We start from the raw sequence: 25,905 nt of genomic DNA, 5'->3' as shown, positions 1-25,905 counted from the left end.
ATTAAGGAACTAGCCCTAAATTTGCCCTTAGCAGGGGTAAGTCTATGTATTTCACACCTATTTTTACCCCCCTACACTGGACTGTGCTTTACATTGCTTACAAATCCTTTTTCTTCAGCTCCTGCTTTGCTTTATCTGCTAGTAGCAAAGCTCTTGTGTTGCTTTAATGGGGCCAGGATATTAGTCCAGTATGAGTTACTTACAGTCTTAAAGGGCTTCTAAGTGCCTTTAACAAAACAGCAATCTTGTCAAATTTGTGCAAACAGGGTTGACTCTCTTTAAAAGCTGTGTGCTGTTATAGCTGGATGATTAAATGAGCCTGGAAATTCTAAGAGAGGATAATCTGCTCTCTGCTCTGTCAATGTAAAAAACTACTGGGCCAGTATCCTACGCAGATTATTTGTTGAAGACTGAGTTGTTATTATCACTTAAAAGTCATGATGGCACAGTGATTGCTTAAGCAAAAGGTGGCACATTCTTGGTAGGAGAGAAATGTAATCTGTACTTGATGTTCTGATTGAATGTAAATATTATTCATGGCATGTAGCTGAGACCTCTTCCCTAGTGGTTTTATGGCTTGGGCTTCATTGGTCTTCTATTGCTGAGCTACATAATTTCCTAAATATATCATCTGTATTGGAAGCACTTAACGAGTTCTGGATTGACAGAGTGTATGGATCAGTGATGCTGGAAAACGTTTATCTTTTAAATTATCTAAACATATTCTTCCCACTGTGCCTACTTTGGTTGTTATGTTTGGGTCACAGCATATACCGTACAGGCCTCTGTTGATATTTTTCTGAAAATGCTTAATATTTTATTAGGTATCCCTCAGGAGGAGAAAGCCATCAGAAAGGCTCTCTGATCTCCTTTCTGTCTTGACAAGTACAGGAGTGGATTTTCAATGGCAATTACAGACTCAAAGGGTAGGAAAGGGTCAGAGCTTACATTCAAAATGTCAGGCTGATCCTGGCCTCATGTGAAGATTACTGGTATACCATTTGCAAAACTGTGTCTTTCATGGTGCCAAATTTATATGGAATGTCTTTGTGTGGCATTTCTAACCCCACTTCAGTTGCCATTTCATCACATACCCCCTGAAGGACACATCATTACATCATAACTGGTCAAAAAAAAAAAAGAAAAAATGTACATTTTGTCATGATATACACCAACTAGAAATACAGTTTGTGAAAGGGATTGGACACTTTCAGCACACATTCCAAAGATGAGCTGTGGGCAGAGTTTCCATGCCCTGAGTCACAGCTAAGAGCTGGAAGCCATTGAGTTGCAATACTTCCTGGTTTTGGAGCCTGCCAGGAGAGCTGAGAGCTATTACCACACAGAGGCAAATCACAGTATCATTTACTATTTATTTGGTATTTCTGTTATGCCTTTTTTTGCAAGAAGCTCAGGCAACCTGACAGCTAATGGCTGCAGCATCAAATATCCCCACCTTCAGGTAAGCCTTGTAACTCATAGCATAAACCATGTCAAGATGGGTTAGTTACTCATTGCAAAGCACCCTCTGACTGCTGAACAGTGTGTGCATTTTATCAGATTTCATATCTAAAAGTTCTGTGTGGGATGTGCCTACCTTAACAGGTTTTAAGTGGTGTCTCCCAGGAACGCTGCTCAGCTCAGTCCATTAGGATAATGGAGTCTCTTATGATTTACACTGGTGTAAGTGAGACTGGAATCTGGGCCTTGATCTTTTTAATGCAAATTCATCAATTCTGTTAGATAAGAGATGAAAGGAGTCCATTATGTTCTTCAGTCATGTCTTGAAGCAAAATCATTTGATTGGTTCCAGGCAGCAAGAGGTCCCTAATCCTGCACTTAACTTCAGACATGAAACCTTGGTTTGGTGACCAAAGCTCTTACTGGAGTTATTTATTTTTCATGGAGAGCGATCAGTGATAAGTGCTAATAATGACAGGGGTTATTTCCCATTCAAAATTTAAGAATGTAAAACTTATGTTCCTCTAGTGTTTGACTGAGCACTATGGGTTTAAACACACACACGTTCTTTTACTTCAAAACGTTTTACTCTTCTTTTAAATCCACACCTTGATGTTGATCTGACAGTGGTGCAAATGAGAAGGTGACAGAGGTCTCTCTGATGTAAAATCAAAGTGAATTCAGGCAGATACAGGAATGTAAAGCATAGAACACATAAACATAACAAATAGCTGCCACATACAAAGTATAGCAAGTGCCAAATGTCTACAGTACTGCAAATTAACCGCTATGACAGGAGATCTTCCAGTGGTGTTCACAATGGTAAAGCAGAACTCGATTACAGAGATCATAAAATCATCCTCTCCCTTGATCTTGAGCTGCCTAAACCAGGAGAGGCAGAAAGAGCTGGCTCTGAACAAACAATCTTTTATCGGTGATGGATGTGGCACTGCTTTGTCAAGTAAAATTGCTGATTTACTAATAGGAAAAAAATAAATCCTTTGTGATGACATCAACCTCTCTAACCTGCTAAAGAAAGTGCAAACAGATGGGTATCTCTGTGACTGTGAGTGATGAAACCAGTCTAGAGAAATACCCGTAGCGTGTGATGAGAACTGATATTGCAACATGTAGGAACATCACCAACCCCCCCCATTAGGATATATTCATTTTCTTTGTGCCAAGAGTACGCCCAATGATACTGCATGGTTTGATTTAATAGATCTGCCTCTTCCAGCAAAAAGGTAACAGATATTTTATACAAACGTGAAATGTTCCCAGGGAAGCCTGGACAGATTTAAATTCCTTAGACTTTCCTCTTTATTGCAATGCCAGCAGACTTAAGGGAGTTTTGATCCTCCTAGTAAATTTTTAAATAAATGTAGGATACCTGCTTGATGGATTTTGAAGGGAGAGAAATAGCTTTTTGTCTCTGATAGGAGAATCTGTTTAAAAAAAATAGCAATTTCTCTTTACATATGAAATTCCATACTGGCTTTTCCTTAAGACTATTCTGATGTTCTTCAAGAAAAATTGCAACCAAGTTTGGTCAATTTAAAGTGGTACCAACTACTGATATAAGCCAGGTAAAATATGTAAGAAAGAACAGAATGAGGTTCTGTATTGTTGGCAGGGAAGGTAAATACAGCTCGGGAACTTATTTGTGAAGTTACATAGTTTGCAGTAAGTCAAGTACTTTCAAAGATGAATACCCATCACATATCAATGCTGTGGAAATGGTACTTTTTTGATTATAAATAAAAATTGACGGACTTTTTGGGTGCAGCTTATCAAATACAGACTAAGAAACAATTTTCTTCTGGCATATTTTTCTCCTCAGTAGCCTACAAAGGCAGTTTGGTAATTTTTGTGATTTCAGTATGAAGAAATACTTATCCTTTAATCCTTAAATCACTGCAATTGAGTATAATTTCACATCAAAAGCAGCCAATAAAAGTACAAAATAGGGATTAGCAGGAGTATTTTTAGATTAAAATTACTAGAGTTGGAAGGAAGTGGCACACAATCTCAGTACCTTCACAAGCACTGTAGCAAGCTGAAGAGGATTTATTCTGTTTCATTTGAAGACCGATACCATAAGTTACAAGGGAGAGAAGCTATTATTCTAACAGGGAGGATTTAAAAATAATCATAATTCGCAACTGTACGTAAATTTAATTGAAAGCTAATTCTTTTTTTGTCTGATATCTTTTAATCATCAATGCTATACAGGACTTCTGCTTCAACTAGCAAAGCACATGGGAAGGAAAGTTAAACTGATCATTTTGACCATAAATTGGGACACTCATACAGCTGCAGCAATTGCTTTCATTTCTAAGTATTAAACCAAATGACTGCTCTCATTTAACCTTGAGGCACAAAATTCTCATTGTTTATATTGTGATATAATTCACAGGAGTGAGTATAAGCTTCTGATGGAACAAAAAGTAATTCCTCTTCATTCCCTTCCCAAGGTGCTCAAGCTGGTTGAATGGCCACATGTCACCATGAAGTTCTGACTCAGCTTGCTTATTCAAGAGAAAAATATGAAACATCCCCCAGCCTCTGATATACAGCTCACTTTTGAAAGAAGCATTGACTAGTTTCAGATCCTGATACTTAGGATGTTTCTGAAATCTTGCCTGGAGTTGTATATGACCTGTATGAATCACAATAAATGGCAGCTACTGTCTGCATTTCCCTTTTTAGAACATAGACAAATTTATTGGTTAATGTTTATATAAGCAGAATGTAAGTGTGCCTGATTTACTGTACCAATACCTACAGCTGCAAAATATCTGTTCTACTCAACAGCATTTAAGGACCTTTGGGGTGTACAATGTGTATCCCATTATCCCATTAACGACAAGGTGCAGCTTTGGGCAATAACAGAGAAGTTATTTATATACAAAATGATTTTCTTTTTCCTCAACCACTTTTACAGCTTCCCCAAGTTATAGAAGAGTCAATAGCTGACTTAGTGATGCTGGCAGACTAAGTAATACTTTGTACATACTCACTGCTAGAGAAAGAAAAATGTTGAGTTTATTTTTGTGACCTTTAGATTCGGAGAACTGGCTAAAATCAATTTAGAGTTCAAAGAGATTGGATGATACTTACATTAAGCAGTAAAATTGCTTCCACTTTGATAGAGTGTGCTAAAATACAACATCAAGGTAACACTCATTGATTTGGATACAGAATGGGGAATGAGGTGGGTTGGTCAAGTGTAGGAGGTCAGGGAGCAACTTGACAGGCTTCAAGTCAGTCTGTCTTGAATACTTAAGAAAAAGATTTAGAAGCAAACCAAGGAATCTGACCTAGCAACTACTGCTACTAACGAATAAACATGAGTTCCCCTGGCAGATCACTCTGAGCAGTAAAAAGAGAACAGCCATCCAGACTGTCCCTAGAGAACCATACATTGAATTATGAGAATATCATTGAGAGGGAGCAGGATCAGATGACTGACGAGTGGTTGCTATGCCATTGTCACTTTCTGCCTGAGGTCAAGACCCAGCTTTTCTTTTATCAAAGCAGAAGACCTCCTCTAATGATCAGTCCTCAGAGATTAATGGGACCAGCTGAGTTTCGGAGCTCCCCAAGGAAGATTATTGCTCAGGCTATGAACAATACTATTGAAATGCTTTAATTATCTGTTGCCTTCAGTTGTTGGTATAGTTGTTCTTGCATAACACTTTGTTTATCATCATCTTCACAGGTCACCTTGCAGAACAGGTGCCTTGGAGGAAAAGAATCAGGAAAAAAAGGAAAGAGTAGTGATACTGGCATGTGTCATGTTCTGATCTTACTGAGGAGGAAACGTGTTCTGAAGTCCTCTGCCAGCACTGTGGCAGAAATACAGATGTGGTGATTCATTCCACTGAGCAAGTCCTGTTGTGAAGAATTCCCCCCAGTAGCAAATGAGGTGGTTAATCTATTGAATTTCAACTCATAGAGCCAGGTATTCCTGAAATAAGACCTGCCAGCTGCTCATCAGGTAAGAGTGAAAGAACACAGCCTTCAGTGTTGGATTGCAGAGCACAGTGTTGTTGTAATGCCATACTAGTTCAAACTTCCTTACAGCCTTTGTATGCAAGACATTTTTAAGATTGTAAAAAATTGAAAGTACCTGGTCTGGGGACTTTGGTACAGACTCGACCATTCCCAAAAAACCCTGCTGGACATCGGCCGCAGACGTATCCAACGTAAGGGGGTTTCCGATCAAAGCACAGCACTCCAGGAAAACATGGCCTGTTGGCACAGGTGGTAACGTGTGACAGTGCTGCTGCATGGCCCAAAAAGGAAAAGAAAAAGTGGGTTCAAGCATGTTTAATAATTTCTCAAATGAAACACATATATAAAATTTAACAGTGAATGCCTGAGCCCAGCTAAAGCTTTTACAACTGTTTTTATTCTTTTAAAGTCTAATTAATGCAAAATGTTCCCAAACCTTGAGCCAAACATGAGAATGTCCTGTGGGCACAGTGTAACGGAACAGCTGTTTCTCATTAAAGCAAGATTTATTAGTTCTCTAATTACATGTTTTCAAGTTTATTACTCAAAGTTGTTTGGCATTTATCGTGTACAATATAGAAAGTGTAATTTTCAGCATAAGTGAAAGATTAACTGAGTGAGAATCTGTATTATTTGACATCTTTTTGGTCTTCTATAATTGGAAGGTAATTATCAAACTTTACAGCACCTACACCCTACTTTTAAAATTACACTGTCAAGTACATATGTTTCTGATCTACAAATCATCCCTCATGCATCAAACCTTGTATTACAGAAAACTGCTTTAATTATCTTAGAACTATGTGCAAATTTAACACTCTGGTAGTATATAATATTTTATCACTTATGATGTCACTGAATAGCAAGTGTATATGAACTGACTGTGAAGTATTTAACAGTGTCAAGACATAGAACAGATGATGAATACAATCTTAATGATGGTTATAGATCTTTTTTAATTGCCTCCAGTGAGGTCTGCATCATGATTCTCAAGTATTTTCTGCATTATTCTTGCACCTTACCTGCAGCACTGTGATATAGGATACCTGCAAGAGGCAAGGTCTGGTTAGGTGTTGACTGGCCTGATACAGATATTAAAAAAAAAAAAAAAGAAGGTAAGAAAAAAATCTTTAATTTTACATATGGCTCTACACAACAGATATACCCAGCGTCAATTTTTTTGCTGCCTGCTTTCACTAGAAAATCAATTAAACCTGCAAAACTCATTAGAACAGGGCCAACATAAACATTGTGCAGGTGCACACCCATATTTAGGGAGTGTTCTAGTGCTCCCCCTCTGAGAAAAGCTATTGCCACAGTCAAGTTCATACATCAAGTCTATCTTCACTTATGCTCAAAGTTATTAATTCAGTAAGTGCTCACTAAATACTGAAATATCACCATCACTTGGCTATGGCAAGCTGGCATAAGCTGTCACTCTTGCTTCCCACTGATCAGTAAAATTTGGGGTGGTTTTGTTCTACCTTAGAAGTGATGTGATTTCTAATTAAGCCTGACCATTCTGATTGGTATTGCTGTAATGCCTCCCTTCCATGTAAAAATTGTTTAGCAGCTATCTTCGGCCTGGTATAGAAGGAGGGTTTTTATTTTTGGCTCCAATTTTCTATGTTGTATTATAAACAGCTAGTTTGTATCTGCTGTTGAGATGGCAAAATGTACGATTTCTGAATACAGAAACTGCTTTCATGTCCTTGTTTACCTACCACGTCTATCACTTATGTTAAAATTCTTAATTACGGGAGAATCCTTCGCCTCTAAGGATTGCAGTGGCTGCTTAACCTCGGTCCTGTTCAATTCACCTTTGCCATTGCTTAAAGGTTTTGTAACATCAGCAGCAAGCACAGCTGTGAAAAGACATCAAGGAGACAAGGAAACAAGGTGTTAGGGCTTAGCTGTGATTGATGATAAAAAGCAACAGCAAATCAGGTAACCTGGGATAAGTTTACTCTGGAAGCCAACCATCAAGCAAATAAAGGCAAATCAGGTGAGTCAGCTGCTGACACACAGCAAAGCTTCAACACAAATATAGGAAAAATTATTATGCCCAAGCTCACTGAACTTTGCTTATCTGGGAGACTTAATATGCACAGTGATCTTTTATTGAGCTCAGCGTACTTAGAAAGCTTCAGGTCAACCAGGATTTGACAGCACTGTTGCTTGGATGAGGATGTTACAGTGCTCACTGGGACCTGTGCTCTGACTGGTTCCTGTCTCTCCTTGAAAGCTTCTGTCTGGAATCATATTGTGTGTGTTTGTTAGCTCAGTTAGCTCAGCTGCAAACTTTGTAAGTGTCAAAATACCTGTACAAAGTGTATGTGGATGGAATGAGAAAAATGATTGGTGGAGACTCTCAAAAATGTTATTTTTTGCATAATCTTAAGGTAATTTCTTGATTAAATTAAGGATAAAGCCTACATGGATAGTGTTGCAAGTTGAATTGCCCCGGGTCTCTTGAATATTCTGTACTCTTAGTAAAGCCTGAGACTCTGTCTCTTTACATATATTAAACAATGCAATGAGCTGCTGCTCGCTCTAAGAGCTATAAAATTACTTCAGTTTTCTTTTCCTTCCTCCCAGAAGCCTTTATATTTGCTTAGGCAAGGGAAGTGTGAGCAGGAATGTTAAATCTGTGTATCAGAACTACAAATAATAATTTCTGTCCTATCTTGGGCAGACAAGGAAGCCCTCAGGTTTATTCCTTCTGATAAATGTGCATTTCAGAAAAAGAAATTTACTTCTGTAATTAAAAAATACAAAGTAAGAAATTACTTTTTTATATTTATCAAAAGCACATTATTTTGCATGTCCTTCCTGCACTGGTCAAATTACCCACAAAAATATGCATTAGTGAAACAGATGCAAAATCACTTTGAAATAACAAATGTAGCCAAAGGAAATATTCTATACAGACATTTGGCAATATGACTGAACAGAAATTTGGTAAATCAGGGAAAGGCAGTCCTGCTGGTGCCAGGGTTCTGTAGTTACAAATCAGTCTCTTTACAACAGATATTTTTATTTTCATTTCATTAGTCAATTTGAGGAAATGCTAATATCTCCACAGTAAATACCTTTATCTCTTGCTTCTTGGATTTCTTTGGAAATACCAACAAATGAACAAACACAAAAGACTTCAAGTGTGGTTTTCTCTCCTTCTGGCCAAAAAAAAGTTATTTTTTGGAGAAGACCTGTGTCTCTATGACTGAAACAAGCAGAGTGTGTGTAAATCACATCAAGTGCACTGGGAAGCACAAAGTCACTTTGCACAAAGCACAGAGTCTGTTGGTCTAAAAGCAAATATGGAGCATGTATAAAATTGTTCCTGGCCATTTTCTTCACTACTTGGAATCTGTGGAATGACTTCATGCCAAGCATCTGTGGGCTGTGTCCTCTAGTGAAAGCACACCTTGGAAACAGAGGTGAAAAGATGGGAAGGATTGGCAAGTGGACCTTCTTTCTCTTACCTTCCATCCAGAAATCACCCAAAGCAAAACCAATCCCAGAGGTGCTCCCCAAGTACTTGTTAGTGAATCGTATATTTAGTAGTGAAATAGTGGAGAACATCTGGAATGTCCTTGGCAAATTAACTAGCTGGCATCTGGAAAATGCTTTTTTGTGTACTATGGGGTTCATTCTAACCAAAATGAAAGTAGCAGACACCAATTTGCAACTATCCATATTAATATAACATGACAATAGTCTGTTTTGTATTTTTGAAGGTTTGTACTTGAAATGAGTAGCAAAGTACTTTATTAAGGATAATAGTAGTAGAACTGAACCCATTTCCCAACCGTCTATTAAAATAAATCATGTAAAACACTTACATATGCAAGTTTTACCATTTCCCTCCATCCCACTGGGGCAAATTCCACATGCATAAGATCCAAAGGTATTCATGCAAGACACTCCAGGAAAACAAAGACTCTCTTCACACTCGTTCCTGTCTTCCTGACAAGTAAGCCCTGTGGCAAAACAAAGGGGAAGTTAATAATCAGGAAAGATTCCCTGTTTATACTTCAGCTCAAATGTTTAAGCAGGTGAAGGCTCACTTCTCAGCTGTAAACTCATTACAGGGCATGTCACTCATGTTCCAGCCAAATTCCCCTCTGTCTCACTTAAACCTGCTTTTATCACGCTGTTTATTACTGTCGTTACCGGCACCAGAAGTGCTGAGCTGGAGTCTGCTGCTCAGAGAAAGCTGTGCATGTTAAATAAAAATGTACATAAATAAAATTAATATTTCCCCTGCATTTCACATCTTTTCTGCTGCTTTTGTTGTCTTGTTTGTCATATACTAAAGAAGCCAATGAGTGTCACCATTTTGGCTTTAAGATATGAAGAGCCACGTACTGACACACTGTGCTTTCCATTTCTATGTGAACCCCACATAACTAATAGATTATTGTGAACCAGCCTGCTAGAGTCTGGCTGAGGGTAAACCTTAAAAATGATGGGATTTTTTAATGAAAACCCAAGTTTTTCTATTTAAAATTAAAATCTGAACAAACATTTTGAAAATGTCACTGAGCCACAGTACTGGTGTTCAGAAGATAAACCACCATAAGACCTGAACCCAAAACAATATCTCTTGACTATTGCTGATTTTGAAAATAGGGTTTTAAAAATTCCTCAAAGAAACTGACATTAAAATTCACAACTTTGGATGATTTAGTGAATACCTATAGGGGAAGGTGACCCAAAAGTTAAAATTACTATCAGAACAGCAAATGATGCAGAGTAATCACATAAAAACTCCCTCAGGCTTGGCATGTGCATGCTGCTGTCTCTGTGCATTTGAGCAAACTTTCTTGGATATTGCTGTTTACAGGATATGGAGCCCTGATAGCAGATCATAAACTAGCCCAGATCACTTCTATTAAGGCATGTCCTTTGTCCCTGAAGGAATATACAAGGACATTGGGACAACTTCGGGAGAGTCCAGGTACCTGCTTCAAGACATACCACTAGGTAAACAAAGTTTTGTTCCATATCAGATATCCAGCTTTATCATGAAGAAAGGTCTAAGGATAAAATAATTGCTTTTTTTTTTCTTCTAAAAAGACATTTGTCACAGTGCAATGAATTATCGGATGATAAAAACAGAACATTGTTATTCATCTCCTACAACATAATCGCTCATTGCTTCAGCATTTCAGACAGCTTCTGCTACTCCTTTCAACTTAAAATAGCCTCTCCATATAGAAAACTCAAATTGATGTCTCTTTATTGATTGAGATGCCTAGAAAAACCAGTGACATCACCTTCCCATGCCGGTATTGTCTTGAGGAAAAAAAAAAGAACGGCAGCGCTGAAGTCACATCCCCTCTCCTGTGCTGTCTCAAGCTAAATTGTTCTTGTTTCTCATGCCTCTTGCTCCTTTCACTGAAGCTGGACATCATGTAGTATTGTAGGGCTTGACTGACATTTTTTCCTCCCGTGTTACATTTTGTTTGACTATTTATACTTTATTAATTAATTAGCACGCTCGTGGCATCAGGCTGCTTTTCTCTGATATTGATTTCTGATGATGCATTGGGAAATTATTAGACATCACATTATGGAAAATATTGAATGAGTTACCCTCTGATTACATTAGTAATTATTTTCTTTCTCTGAGTATCATATAAAGACTAAACATGATACTATAAAAAAAAAGAATATGAAAGAAGTTCCCAGTTTCAGTAACAGCCATCACTTCTTCCTCAGTCCCTTCTCCTCCTTCCTACATTCTCTATCTTTGCTGCAAAAAGCTGTCCTTCAAACCTTAAATATGAGAGAATTACAGAAAAGCAAAGGAACACCTTAAGTAAGAAGATAATTTTAAAAATTCAGCCACTTGACTGATTTTTCTGACATAAAGGTGAAACTATGCAAGCACTCCTTTGCACTCAGAGAGATTTTATTTTAAAGAGTGTCTGATCAATTTGGTTGTAATGATAATCCAGGTGAGTCCAATGGCAAATGTTTGCAAACTCTGAAACTTGGCTGAATGTTGCTGAAGCAGCAGCAGAAATGGACAGAAAACTGTCTGCACTGAGAAGTGTCAATTATCCTTTTTGCACGACCTCCAGTCACCGTATCACAGGGGAATCTCAATTCTTTTGGCAGTGCTACAGTACAAATAAAAATAATAGGAATAGAAGTTCTTCAGAGTGCAAGGTTTAACCATCTGTTTGTGTACCAGCTTTATTTCTCCATCCCTACATGGGAAATTGTCTGAGAAGATAAAGTCCTTTCATGCCTTGAGAGAGGAGCTGACCACCTACAGATGCAAAGGAAGATTTTTGGACTGTATTCACATTTAGTTGACTCTAAAGGAACAGAAAATCTTGTTTAGGGGCTCTATGGTTATTAGAAACCATGAACAAATCCTGGGGTTTTCTTTAGTTTCCTGAAAAGAAAAATGTTCCATCTTTTTCCCCACCCCACACCCAACTTTATACTAATCATTGAGGAAAGAAAGAATGATTGTGTTATTGAGATGGTTTTCAAGGATGAGTTCTGTTCTCAGGTGCATGATGTTCTTCCTTTCTGTGGCCAAAGGAATAGACAATAGGAATTCTTGTTATCTTGGTAACAATGTAGATGAAAAATGAATGAGCTTTGAAGACTCGGAGATACAGAAAATTAAAGCAACAATGATTCTAAGGTCACAAAGGCCTTTTCTCCCTGCCTTGTTCCCATTCCCTCTTCTACCCTTACACTGCCTGAGATACACCAATGCTCCTGCATTGCTTCTTCCCTTGCAGGGGTGTTTGGGAAGATCTCACAGCGGTTAACTTCTTGTTTCTACTACCTGTTCCCTGTCATTTCTAAGGATTTGATGGTGAAGTGGTGCTGTCACTTGAGCTGTATAACACTGCCTTCTCATTAGATTATTGATGGTTTTCTGGGGAATTGAGGCATAAACACAGTATCAAGGATGAGTTTTTATTGTTGTCACAGAACCTGCCCTGAAGTAAAATCATCTGCTTCCCAGCTGGCTCTCAACTCCACTTGCTTATAATTTTTCACCTGCTATTAAAACTTTAAGATGTATTCCTTTTTCACTCAATCATATATTTTTCCTTTTCTTTTTTTTTTTTTCTGTTGCTGCTTGTGTTGTAGCATTTTGGGAAGAACAGAGAAGAACAGCAAAACCATTGTACTTTTATTTAACTGGCAAGAATTAAGGGTGCAGGAAAACCTTTCATTTCTCTGGCCCTAAAGGTGTCCTGTGCCCTTGTTTCTTAAGACAGCAGGTCCATTGAAGTTATTAACTCACGGAATTACATTGCTCTTTATTCATTTAATCTAACTCTTATATCCAGAGTTTAACCATAGAAAGTTCCCAAATTTCCCTTTCCTCATAGGAATGGTATCTCCAGGGGAATTCAAGACATTCTGCATATGTTTGGTTCCTTTAGGGATTTTAATATTTTGATCAAACTTCCATTTTATAACTTAATTCTTGCATCAGTGGAGTCTCTGGTGGCATAAAGACTTTTGAAAACAGCAAGCTTTGGCTGCTTTGTAGCATTACCTGGAGCCAATACTGACTGGGTGTCACAGATATTTTAGGTCATTTTTCTAGACTTCCACTTATGAATGAGTTTTATTTTTCATTTCTGCTGGAATTTTATAGTAATGAAAACTGGGCTTGCATTCCTACATGACCAAAAAAAAGAAGGTTTCATGAAGTGCTGACAGGCAGAAAAGGTACCTCTCCCATTTGGTAAAATCTGTTCACTGCTTTTTTTTTTAAACTGAGTTTCTTCTGTATATATGCAATATAAGCAGTAATAATTATGAGCATTTGATCTTTCTTCTACTTGATTTTTCAAACCCATATAACTGACAGCAGTTAACATTATGGGTCTCATGAATGTGAACAGAGCAGGGTGTTTGACTCGTTCAAGGACTGAAATCTGAGCTCAACTTAAGGTGTTATTTTCTTACTCTGTTTTTGAAATGGTTCTGATCCAAGAGATGTTTTAACACAGTTTCAGTTGGCTTCTTTTGCTTGTGAGATACTAATTTGACTCTGACAAGAACGGATGATAGCACAGTGTCTGTACTTTCCCATGACTGCACAGCCACCTGAGTGTGGGAGTGTTTAATAACTGGCCTTTTTCAAAACTAAGCCAGATTTAGAAACCCTGTTTAAGTCCTGTATGTTCAGATTTGCCTTGTACTCCCTGAAGAACTAAACTGGAAAAGAAAAAGACAAAAAATTCCATGAAACTCCAGGAGAAGCACGTTTAGGCCAATGTGAAAATCAGCTGTGCTGGAAGTGAGGGGTGTGAGGAGCAGGTGGAGTGATGGTCCCAGCTTGAGGAGGTGGTGGGTGCCCAGAAGTGACTCAGCTCAGCCCAGTTCTAGAAGATTATTACAGCAAAGAGTCTACGGGCTGGTTTAATTCCAGTCTGCAGAGCACAGGGAAGTCCTTGTCCATGTGCTGTCACAAGTGCTTTTCATCTGTGTGAATCATTCCCAGATGTCCTGAGCGCAGTGAGGCTGTGTCTATAAACTGCATGATAGGTACAGACATGTTCTCTCCTTATCCATGTTATGTATCAAATGCTTCTCTTTCTCCTCACACCCCAAATCTTTACTCCATTCCTGTTTACACTGTGTGTCTCGTATCCACCTCCTTGTCCTCACTGCATTTTGTTCTCTAATTTCTCCTCTTGGTGGCTTTCAGTCTTTTCTTTAGAAAAGAATTGGGATTTTTGTTTTTGTTTGTTTGTTTGTGTTTTGGTTCAGTTTGGTTCGGGGGGGGTTGTGTTTTTTTTTTTTTGTTGGTTGGTTGGTTTTGTTTTGGTTTTTTGTTGTTTGTTTTTTGTTTTGTTTTGTTTTAGTTAAGAGATCATCTCTCTTTCTTTCATCCCTTAAAATCATACTATGGACAGCTTTTCTGGTTTCAGCTTGGATAGAGTTCTGAAACCAGGGCAGGAGCCCTGAAGAGCTTGAAAGGTTAGATTTTGTTTTATCATGTCTGACAACCAAATGGACTTATGATTTTCTAATGCTTGAATTTAATGAAGCTTCAAGTGGGACTAAAGGACAATTTATTTTTTCATGTTTTCCATATCTACTTCTCCTTCCTAGGCCTAGAAAAATCATTCATTCCTAATTCTTCCCTCCGCTTAATTAAGTCAAATCCTGTGGAGTGCAAAAGAGTCCTGGATCTTTGACTTTTATCTCTTCCACTCAATCTCCTCATACCTCATCTCATGGATGGACAAATCCATGGGAAATAAGCAGGAAGCAACTGAGATCAACGGGGTTCACAGCCTCCTTGAGTGATCACTTCAGGACCAGAGACCTTTAGGTCATTTTTCGTTATGATTAGACAGCTGCTTTTGCACATTTTCTATGTGTCCAAAGCTAAGCCACAGGAGCAGAAGGGGAGGCTTCTGTATGTGGTCCATTTGACAGATGCTTGTGGTCATGTTGCACTCAAAAAATCCTGTAGCACAGTATGTCTGTAGTTAAATCAGAGATGGAAACTGAAGTGTTACCTCCCAAACCAGGGGGACATTTGCAGAAGTAGCTCTCCACGCTGTCCACACAGGTTCCACTGCCACAGGGGTTTGATTTGCAGTCCTTAATGTCCTCCTGGCAAAATTCTCCATCAAATCCATTTGGACACAAGCACAGGTATTCACCAAGGCCTGGAGGGTGTTTGATGTTAGTAACACACGTTCCACCATTGAGGCAGCTGCAGGGCTTCACTCCAATCTGAGGAAGGCAAAGGGGAGTCATGGTAAGATTCCTCTCAGTAATCACAGCTGGGAGGTATATTGTTACCCTCTAGGAAGGGAGAGATTTGCTCTGCGAACACGTTATCTGGTATTATGAAAACTTATTTCTAACCAATTTCCTTTGTCTAGATAGATGGTTTTATACCCAGCATGCTTATTTATTTGACCGATAGCTCAACTTCAAAGGGATTTCTTTTTTCAACATTCAGGGGCACATTTTAGCATCTTATAAGAACTAAAAAAAACCCTACCTTATTTGCTATAACAGCAGTTTTCACATGCTGTCTGAGGGCAGAATTTGTTCCTTATTCTTCAAAGAAATGAAAAATCTTTTTTCTTTCCTTGCCTGCCCTCCTTGCTCTTTCACTTTACAAATGGTTCCCAGGCAGGAACATGACTGTGGCATTCCTTAGCTGGTCTCTCTCTTCAGGGAAGAGAGATCCATAGTTGTATTTTACGTATGTACAAGAACTGCATTTCAACAGATTCAAAGCTCTGTATTATCTCAGAGGGTCTGGTTTGAAATGTTTCCATTAAAACCACATCTAGGCTCCAGTTTTCCCTTTGCTGTGGGGGCTCAGCAGATTGGTATTTTGTGGTTTGAATGAGTAAAAATAGGAATCTTTAGGAATAAAAATCTTTTCTTCACAAAACTGTTCTTATATCAGGAGTCTGCTTCCTGCTTTGTTAGCTCATCCCATCACGGGATTAATGTTAGCCTATACAATAAAGACAAAGCAATGCACAACTCTGCCAAGAGACTTAGACTGTGGAGTAACGACATAAGAGCAAGACATTTTCTAAAAATATAATTGAGAATGAGTTATAATCTCCCTTTTATAGCTAAAACTTGATCTTTTATGTTATATGCTTTTTTGTGCAATCCAAATGCAGAATGTGAATTTTAAAGCAGATTAATGAACCATTAAAAGGCTCTGCAAGAGTGTTCTTTCAAACAGCAATCAATAGCACTCTCTCTTGTTCCCTGTATATATAGTTTCTATGTTCTCTGAGATATTTATTCCATTAATTGATCATTATTGCTGTGCAGGATAATATACATTTATGAGGAAATAGCTGAAACCTTGTTTTTTCAAGACAGTAACAAATTATTAGCTATAATGACAATTGCACCAAAGCAATGACATGATAAACAGGTTTGTTTTGTTTTTTCCTTTAAAGTGTTCATTTCCTTACCTCAATAGAGTATCTGCTCTGTGCATTGCATTCATCTGACACAGTGAATTCAAAGGTCTGCATTTCTTCTGAATCAACTTTCCAGATAAGAAGGCCAGCGGGAGAGAGCCTGGCATCCCGTGGCCCAGCCTCCAAGATGAATAGCACAGCTGACCCTTCTGGATCCACTGCTATTAGCTGGTAAACAAAATTCTCACCAATAAATGTCAGCAGCTGGCTGGAGGGGGCCTGGAACACAGGAGGCAGGTTGTCTAAACAGCAAAAATGAAACCACGATTACATAAATTCCAGTTTCTCCCATGCAAAGATTCGCAGAGTGGGTCTTTGAAGGAGTGCTCTCAAAGAAAAGGTACAGAACATACCCAGAGGCTGATGGAGGAAGTGATTTGGGTGTTAGGGGCAGCAAATGGCTTTACCAAAAAGAACAGCTTTTTCCTCCTCTTTTTCTCATACCCAACACTGAATTTTTTTCCCATTCTGCATTTTGATGTGCTATCTGATATATGGGAAGAGATAATACATGACTTCTATAACCTCCCACTAGTCTCAATTCTTACTAAAACTTCATTTAATTATATTTCTCATACCTACATATATATTTAATCTATCTACAATTCTGTCTATCCATCCATCCATTGAAATATAAGGAAACTAAATCTCTAAATGATGAACAACAAATGAATTAGGTAAGCAAGTCAGGGGGAAAAATAAATTGTAACTCTCCCATTGAGTAGACTCTTCTGCCTTTACCCATGAGGAGTAATTAAGCCCAAGCAGTTTGAATGAATTTAGTTGGACATTTCATCAGGAATAAAGGTCTTTTCAGTGCCAGCAGAGATACCTCAGTGATGCTGAGATTCTCTATCCCCAGTGACAGTAGTGTGCATCATGTCACCATTGGCATTGTTATTTCTGGTGTTGCTGTTTACATTCAGTATTTTCTTAATGGAGATAAAAGCCTAATTGTACAAGGCTATTTTACAACAGAAGATAGACACTACCTGAATATACTTTCAATATGCATAGGTAAGGAGGAAAAGGTAGAGAAAATTACTATATTTTATAATTAGAAACTCAGGAAAAGTAAGATCGGATGAGTACCCTGAGGTGACAGCAGCTCTTTTCAGGGCCAGGAATTTCATCTCCGTGTCCTAAGCCTGCTCAGTCCCAAGGCATCTTTCCTCTTTAACCAGCAGTACAAATTGACACGTATTGATATTTAAAGGAATCTTCTCACAATGTAATTTGACCATAGTTATCTTTAACTTAAAGCACATTTCTAACACTGAGGATTAATTTCAAGTCACACTCTAAAACTGTGAACCGTATATGTGTTCTCATAAGGACTCCTTGCATTATGCTCACAAGAAGTCATCATTAGGGGTCTTTTTGTGGTGCATATCCTTTTATCAAACTTTGCTTTCCATAGCCCGCCTTATATTATGCAATTATTTAAACATGTGTCTCCTTTATTGCTGCTGTGCTATGAAAGCTTTCTAAAATGCTTGTCCAGCAGATTGTCCTGGCATAACTGTTGAAAGCTTCCATCTATTCATTAAACCTTTTATTTCCCAAACACTAAAGCCATGGAGCCCATAAAATTTGTGCCCAAGGTAATTGATGAAATATTGATGCTGGGTATGCATTTACAGATAAACACAAAAGTGTTACTGGATGGATGGTAAGAAGAAGTGATAGGCACAAAATAACATAAAATCAGATGTTCTTAAAAGAGTTTGTGAAGGAGTGTTTCTAATTCTACAGAGATCTCCTTGCCATCCAGTGAATATATATATATATTTATATACACTCCCTACTATTGCAGAACTTTTAAAAAGGTTTTCACATTTTTCAAAACAAGTCTGACAAACCCTTTTTTAAAAATATTTTTAAGTTTTGAAATCATTGAAAAGGGAACGATGATCTGTTTCAGATTTCCCAAATCACTTCTAGCTTTATAAATTTCAAAAAGTTTTTCCCTTTTATACCATTTCCTGAATTTTAAAATTGAACTGTCTTGATATTAGTAGTGAGACTGTCTATATGACAATCAGCATCAGCTCATCCCTAGAGGTGCTACTGCTTTGGCCAACACAGCGGAAAGTCAGGTTGGATGGGGCTTGTAGCAACCTGGTCTAGTGGAAGGTGCCCCTGCCCGTGGCAGGGGGTTGGGATGAGGTGATCTTTAAGGTCCCTTCCCACCCAAACCCTTCTGTGATTCTATGATTCTATGACAGAAAGGAGGTAAGGTTTGTGAGTCAGAGATAATATCTCTCATTAGACTTAAATATTTTTCTGGGGGAAAATACACAGCTTTCAAGTGTACAGGCTCCTGTTCAGGTCTGACTTACCCTTAGGCTTTTTAACTACTCATCCAAGTGACATCCAAAGGGATTTTTAGTTGGCCAACATTTGGGATGGATCTGCCTGCACCTTTTTCAGACAGAGAGTTTTAAATTTCAAAATCTGGAATTTTTAGGACATAAACTAGAGGAGTATGATTTTAAATAGAGAAAATTCAAAGGGGCTACCCTGGAACAGGAATTAAAAGGGCTTGTGAACAACTCTCTCCCTTCCCACTGTGTTCTTGCTTCCAAACTTTATTTCAGACAATTTCTGACTTCTTGTGTTGCTGGAAACTCTTGGATCCTTTCTGAACTTTCTCAAGGGCCTTTCTGTTACCTCTCAGCAGAGTATGTGTCCTCACTACTCTCCTTAACAGCGTCCCCCAAGCTGGAGCTGGGAACTCCAGCCACTCTGATACAGCTCTTGCCCTTTCTGGTGTCAGACCTCGAACTCTCTAGGAGCCTCTGTCCCTGAGCATCCCTGGCTACCCCCCAAGGACAAGAGCAATCTTCCTCTCCTTCCAGAAGGGTCCTGCTGACCTAGTCACCCTGAAGGAATATAAAACTGCAAACAAACAAAGCAAACTGGTCCTGTCATTCACACACCTTCCTGTAATTTGCTTGTGTTTACAGAACACAGAAGTGCAGAGAAACTCTTTCTAGGACCAACACATGGATCTACATAAAAGTAGTAATGTAATCTTTATATTGACCAGATAGAAATGTGTTCATGTAAGAGGGGAGATAGGTTGTGAGGATAATGCTGCTGGAAACACAGATTATCTGTAAAATGTTCAGCAAACAGTGGTTGTGGTTTGCACTGGACATGTAGCCAGGAAAACACTATGATTAAGTCTTCAGCCTTCAGGAGGTGCTTCAAAAGTCAGCCTTCTCCATGACCCCTGCCTGGAGGGGCTGCAGAATGAGCCTTTAGGTTCCCTGGCAGTGAAGGTAATGAGTGGCTGATCCCTATCACTCAGACTCCCTGCCAAGCCAAGGTCTATTGTGTGGCATTTCTTAGGATTTGGCTCAGGAAAAGGAAGCAATTCTTCCAGGTACCAAAAATACACACTAGTGTTTTAAAACCAGTGTTTTCCCCAAATAGTACCCTTAAAAATTTGTACTTGCAAGATGATGACAGAGATTTTTAGGGCCCATCCTCTTTAGCTGACAGACTTGGACACTTCATGGAGCACTGGGGTATCAAATTTAATTTTTATTTTGGCTTATTAATTTGAGATTTGTTAGGTTTCAGACAGAACAAGATGTATACCCAGATGCATAATTCACAAAGTGGAGTCTGCATTTCTGGTGCACCCAATTATTCCCACTTCAAACCATCCATATTCATTACACAGGATACATTTGTGTTAGCCAAAAGTATTCCATTGACTGGGTCATAAATTCCCAGGTAAGAGTTTCTAAATTATTAGTTAGGGAAAAAAACTTTCTTACTTTCATTAACAGACCAGGTGAACTTAGAAATGTCAGGTTCACAGAGAAGACAAGGACTGGTAGGGCTTGACTCTCCTTCACCATAGCAAAGTCCATCTATATTGCAAGTATTTTCCTGCCAAAACAAAGGAAATAAAAATGGGTGGGAGGTGGAAGCAATGAAAAAAAGAAATAAGAAAGGTAAGAAATTAGCAATTAATAACTTCTGGAGACAAGCAGAAATTCTCTTGTCTCTTGAAACAATAAAAGAGTAGCAATTTAAATGTTGCTGCTTTCTACTGACAGGGAAAAAAAATCTAGCCCTGTAAGTTTTCCAGTTTCAGTTTGAGATCTTTGTAGCTTTGGATGTTTTAGCCTAGGCAACATGTGGTGTTGCTTTGTCATAGATGAATGCAAAGAATGTGACTCTTTTCCCATTTCCACATTCATGTAGTGTATGTGATCATTATTTCCAGCTGTGACTGGTAGTATAATGAGTATTAGGTATCACTCAAAGGTGAGCTCCATGAGACTCACAAAAACTAGATAAAAGTTCCATTTGAACAGAATCCTGTTCTAGTAAGTTATTTCTGGAGGTTCTTCATAAATATAGGAAAAATCAATGCTATAAAAGCAGAATAAAGAAGCGTGTTAGAGTTTAGGCTCCCATGAGGTAGTTGTAAATAACAGCTGAACACATCCATGGTGCCAAGACAGGCCAGAACATTCCAAAAGAAGTTCATGAACTGTGGGCAGAGTAGCCTTTCAGGCTGACTTGGTCCTTTCCTAGTTAGGGTGCCCACCAGGGCCAGTGAGCCCCTGTGACTTCCACATGGGGTGAAGACACTTGGGTTGTCTGAAAAGTGAACACAGGGACGTAATTAACAGACCTAATTAAACATCTACACCACAGGAAGGTCCTAAGATAGAGTTATGCCTTTTGCTTGTAGCCTGTGTTGGGTGCACAGGCAGATGGGACTTTATCTGACCTTGCAGACTCCCAGCAAATCATGGTGTGCTGTTGGGAACAGGGGGATGTCCCTGCCACGGTGGGACAGCAGGAGGGAGTAGCTACCAGGACCAAAGACATTTTTCCTTTTCCTTCCTTTCAATACACGTTGTTTTTCTGGGACTGATAGGTGTTTCATTATTGGCCTTGTGTTCTCTCTCTGCTGCTTTATTAGTGTTTCAAAATTCTTCTGCAAACTGTATTAGTCAATATTTTAAATAATATTTTAAGAGTAGAGGAACAAAAAAAGGACTCTCATAATCACCCCTACACGATAGAACATGATAGATCTTCAACATTAAAACTTGGATATTACTTAGATTTTATTGCATTGTTGTTTTCAAAGCTTTGATGCTCTGATGAAAAAAAAGATGTTTTTTTTTTCTGATGTGAAACTGTAGTACAGAATGGGCTCCATAAAAAAGGAACACAGAATGTGAAATGGCCGGATATAAAATGTCCCCTAATTGAAACACCTTTTCTGAAAGCAATTTAGGTATTGCAGAGTAATGTTAAAGGAGGGATAATTAGAATGTGGTCTGCTGCAATTGGAAGCCCAGTTCAAATAGTCCCTTGAAGCATTTTAGGATAGAAATTACTATAATCCCTAGAGAACACCAGCATATTGAGAGACCATATATATTTCTGGGTTTCAAAAATGTATGAATAAGGAGAGCCTTTGACAAAAGAAAACCTCACCCTATCTTTAATTGAAATGGTTCTTGCACAATTATTTTAATCTGAAATTTAAGTGGTTTTGCCCTCATTTGGGCTATACTGGGTTTGTGTGGCAAGGGTGTGGTAGCTGAGGAGCTACAGGGGTGGCTTCTGGGAGAAGCTGCTAGAAGTGGAAGTTGGAGCAGGCTTGCTGGCAGGACTTGTGACCCCACGAGGGACCCACACTGGAGCAGTTCGTGAAGAACTGCAGCCCTTGGGAAGGACTCACATTGGAGAAGTTGGTGGAGAACTGTCTCCTGTGGAAGGGACCCCACAGTGGAACGGGGAAAGAGTGTGAGGAGTCCAACTCCTGAGGAGGAAGGAGCAGCAGAGAGAAGGTGTGATGAACTGGTGCAGACCCCATTCCCCATCCCCCTGCAACCCTGCAGGGGAGGAGGGAGAGAAAACTGGGAGTGAAGATGAGATGGGAAGAAGGGAGGGGTGGGGGTGTTTTAAGATTTGCTTTAATTTTTTATTATCCTACTCTGGCTTGATTGGTGGTAAATTAATTTCTCCAAGTCAAGTCTGTTTTGCCCATGAGAGTAACTGGTGAGTGATCTCTCCCTGTCCTTATCTCTCCCCACGAGCCTCCCATCACATTTTCTCTCCCCTGCCCAGCTTAGGAGGGCAGTGACAGAGCGGCTTTGGGTCAAACTCCCTGTGAAAGGGAGTAATTTCTATTCACTGATTTACTTGAAGAAAATGTGAACTTTTTTATTTTGATAACTGGTATGTGCTTTCAATCAGTGCAAGGTTTTAAAACTGTATTTTCCCATTAGTGTTAATGAGAACAGTGAGGAAAATGAGTTAAGATGTACCTGATTAATCTTCATTTTATAAAAACACTGACTGGTGGTCTCCTATTAATTCATACTTGCCTCAGGGTAGGAAAGCAGGATCAACGCATTCAAATATCCCACCTAATAACTTTCAAAAGTTACTTTTGAAGCCCCACTGAATAACAGACAATTTGCTTAATGCGGGTCTCTAGAAGATAAGAGCAGGGAAGCTCTTTTTAAGCGATGGGGGATGTTACAGCAATAAGTCCACAGGAAAAAAGAGGGTAATAGTGCTCTGCAGACAGTTTCTAACATGTTGGCAGTTTAAAACGTAGCTCTAGACTTTCAATTGCGGTTTTGAAACTGTCAGAATTCTATATGTTTGTACTTAGCAGTTTTTAATATAAGCAAGAATGTTTTATGTTCTCTCAAGGGTGTTCTCACATGACAAAAACCATATAACATGCATCTTTGTATACCTCTTGCTAAGGCAGAAAATGGGTATAGAAATGATATACCTTTCAGCTACAGTGCCCTCACCAAACAGGCTGGGAGAGGGAAAATAGCAGAAACACTTCAAAAGTGAAGTTAAGCCTTTCAGGGGACGCTCCTCACTTTTATTTACTTCCACTAACAGCTGCAAAGTATAAATATTGTCAACCATGGTCTTTCTGGAAGTGTCTGTGTGAGAGTGGTCCATCATAAAGCAAGCTCTGCCAGGTGTTCATACCCCACGTAAATATGAAAAAGAAATAAAATATCACAGACCTGAGATTGTGAAAGAGAAAAGTGTTAGGCTGTGCAGCTGACCTGGGAAATAGATTTTCCTCTTCTAGAGCGGTTATTACACACAGTACATCAAAGGGAGGGAGAGGACTAAGGAAGAGATGAACGATCCATATTAAACCTTTATGATCCTTAAATTACCTTTAATTTACAAAGTCCGGTTGGGTGGAATTGGCAGACCTGGCAGACAGCGTCGAACAGGGTCAGCACTCTGGAATTACTGTACTGGAAGCCATCGTTAGTGATCTAAATGATACAAAAATCATCTTTATAAGTAATAATGTTCCATATGGAGACTGTCTGCTCATTTTGGAGCATATATCCTTGCCCCCTTGAACTGGATGCCTGCCAGCAAGATAAATTAAACCACTTGTGAGTGGCTCTGCTGCAAGCTAACAAATTGCTTAATGCTCCAAACTGGAAACTCTTCATTAGTAACCAAAAGATCTTTTGGCTCAGCTGGCATTCAGCTTTTCTGAATACAAGAGGTATTTTGTATTTCTGAATACAAAAATAAGGGTTTTGGCTGAAATTCAGGAGCACTTTCTTAGTAATGACAAATCAGTAAGTAAAATCCTTGAGGTAAAAAAGAAAAAGAAAAAAGAAAATGTGTATTATATAGGTGATCTTAAATTATCCTCAAAAAATGTTCTAGGGTGGACAATATGAGAAAGCAACAGTCTCATTTCCATAGGAAGGTACATTAGAGCAGCCATCTCCTGTCCAAGCTCACGATTTCCCATACATTTGGGTATTTCAGGAAGCCTTGAGCATGGCATTTCTTATATAAGAAATTTATATAAGACAAGATAAAAGAGTTAAATAAATTTATATTTTAATTTTTCAACAATAACAATGAAAAGATACCAGACAAGTGTGGAATGGGTTAGCTTTTGGGAAAGCATTGTGACACCTCTTGAGAGGTGTGAACCTTAAAGAGCAAACAAAAGCCCCGTGCAAAGCCATGCTGTAGACTCTGATGAACACCAATAGGAAAGCAAAGCCCTTATGTCAGATATTTTTCAGGTTTTGTCTTCTCACAGTCAAAATAAAACAGCTGTTTAGCAGATCTAACAAGGCCTTTGCTTTGGATCTGTCAGGTACCCCTGAGTCTTCTTGTTATGAAAACAATCCCCCAACCCTCCTCCATCTCTCCTGTGACCCCGAAGCTGAAACATCCTCATTCCCTTTAAAAGGAACGTTTACCAGATCAAGGGTATAAAGGTTTTTGATCAATCAACAAACTCTTTCAGTTCACAGTAAGAATGTACATTAAACTGAACAAAGATAAATGGAAGTACAGAGAGCAAAAATTACTTAATAAGTTTCATAAAAAGCACCAATTATCAAAAGTTCACTAAGAACGATCTGAAATCTCGTGAAAGATAATAGAGCAGGTTCTCCCACAATATCACAGGGATGGTTGTCAGCTCAAAATGCACTGTGAGCTGAGTGCTTGTGTCTACAGAAACCACCACAAGGAGAGAAGCAGGCAGTATTGATGGATATTTGCAATTTGAAATTGTGGAAGGGAAACGACTTCTTTGGACTAATATAAATTTGTCCAGAACTTCACTAAAATACATTGGTCCAGTAATATTCGTCAGTATAGCTTTAAGGAAAAACATAATTGAGATATTAACTATAGTGTTTTGTACTAAAGGTAAAAACTCTTTTAAAAGAAGTAAAGAACTTCTGCAGTTTGAGAAGAGAAAAAAATAAAACAGGTAACTCCCCTCCAGACCTGCTCTTCACTGAAAGACAGTGGCAGCAAGGCTTCCATTAAGAATATATTATTCCCAATGCAATTTACATTTCGTTTAATTTCATTCTTTTACCAGTGTCCAATGTTGTCTCAATACCAGTGCACTAATAATGGCTGAAGAAATGGGTAGACAGGGAAAAATATAAAAAGCTATAAAGTTGCACTAAGTGTTCTGTCTGAAGTGAGCATTGTAAGTGAGATGTAACTCTTGCAATTTGATTATTTTTTTTAATTTTTTTTTCTACACTCTATTATAAACATCCATTTTGGTGTCTTTTTAGAATTGGGTTGGTTTATAGCTATTTTAATTGCTTTTCCATTAGTCACCTTAGTGATGTGGAACAAATACTTCAGTGAGACCTATGCTGAGCAAACATTTCCCTTAATTTGGTTGGCCCTTAAAAGGTAAAACCCCACTTAGAGTTGGGCCCTGTTTGCTTGAGCATAAATATCATCTGCAAAGAAAGAGCCACTTCTGGATAAATGGTAAGGACAATCAGGAATTCTGTCACTTCTGCCTCAAGTATTTCATCCATCATGAAATGATCTTGGCTATTGGCATCACTCTACATAGAATTTGTATGAATGTTTCCAAATGAATAATGAAAGCTATAAAACTGTGCTGAAT

At 38.6% G+C, this 25,905-nt stretch overlaps 1 protein-coding gene across 1 annotated transcript in view; it reads right to left on the bottom strand.

The window, feature by feature from the left end:
• The window catches only part of LOC113973625 (von Willebrand factor D and EGF domain-containing protein-like), a 178,579-nt gene that overhangs the window by 50,971 nt on the left and 101,703 nt on the right, over positions 1–25,905 (bottom strand). The window contains exons 14-20 of the mRNA XM_027695986.1: positions 23,654–23,758; positions 20,243–20,357; positions 16,443–16,693; positions 15,003–15,222; positions 9,324–9,461; positions 7,205–7,343; positions 5,594–5,760 (exon numbers count right to left, since the gene is read on the bottom strand). Coding sequence (XP_027551787.1) covers positions 5,594–5,760; positions 7,205–7,343; positions 9,324–9,461; positions 15,003–15,222; positions 16,443–16,693; positions 20,243–20,357; positions 23,654–23,758 — 1,135 coding nt within the window. The remainder of the gene's footprint in view (positions 1–5,593; positions 5,761–7,204; positions 7,344–9,323; positions 9,462–15,002; positions 15,223–16,442; positions 16,694–20,242; positions 20,358–23,653; positions 23,759–25,905) is intronic.

Source organism: Neopelma chrysocephalum, unplaced genomic scaffold (assembly GCF_003984885.1).
Source record: "Neopelma chrysocephalum unplaced genomic scaffold, ASM398488v2 Primary Assembly neopelma1_103b, whole genome shotgun sequence".
NCBI classification, from domain to species: domain Eukaryota; kingdom Metazoa; phylum Chordata; class Aves; order Passeriformes; family Pipridae; genus Neopelma; species Neopelma chrysocephalum.
The sequence above is the reverse complement of the archived record's forward strand: the minus strand, read 5'-3'. Positions and strand labels throughout refer to the sequence as shown.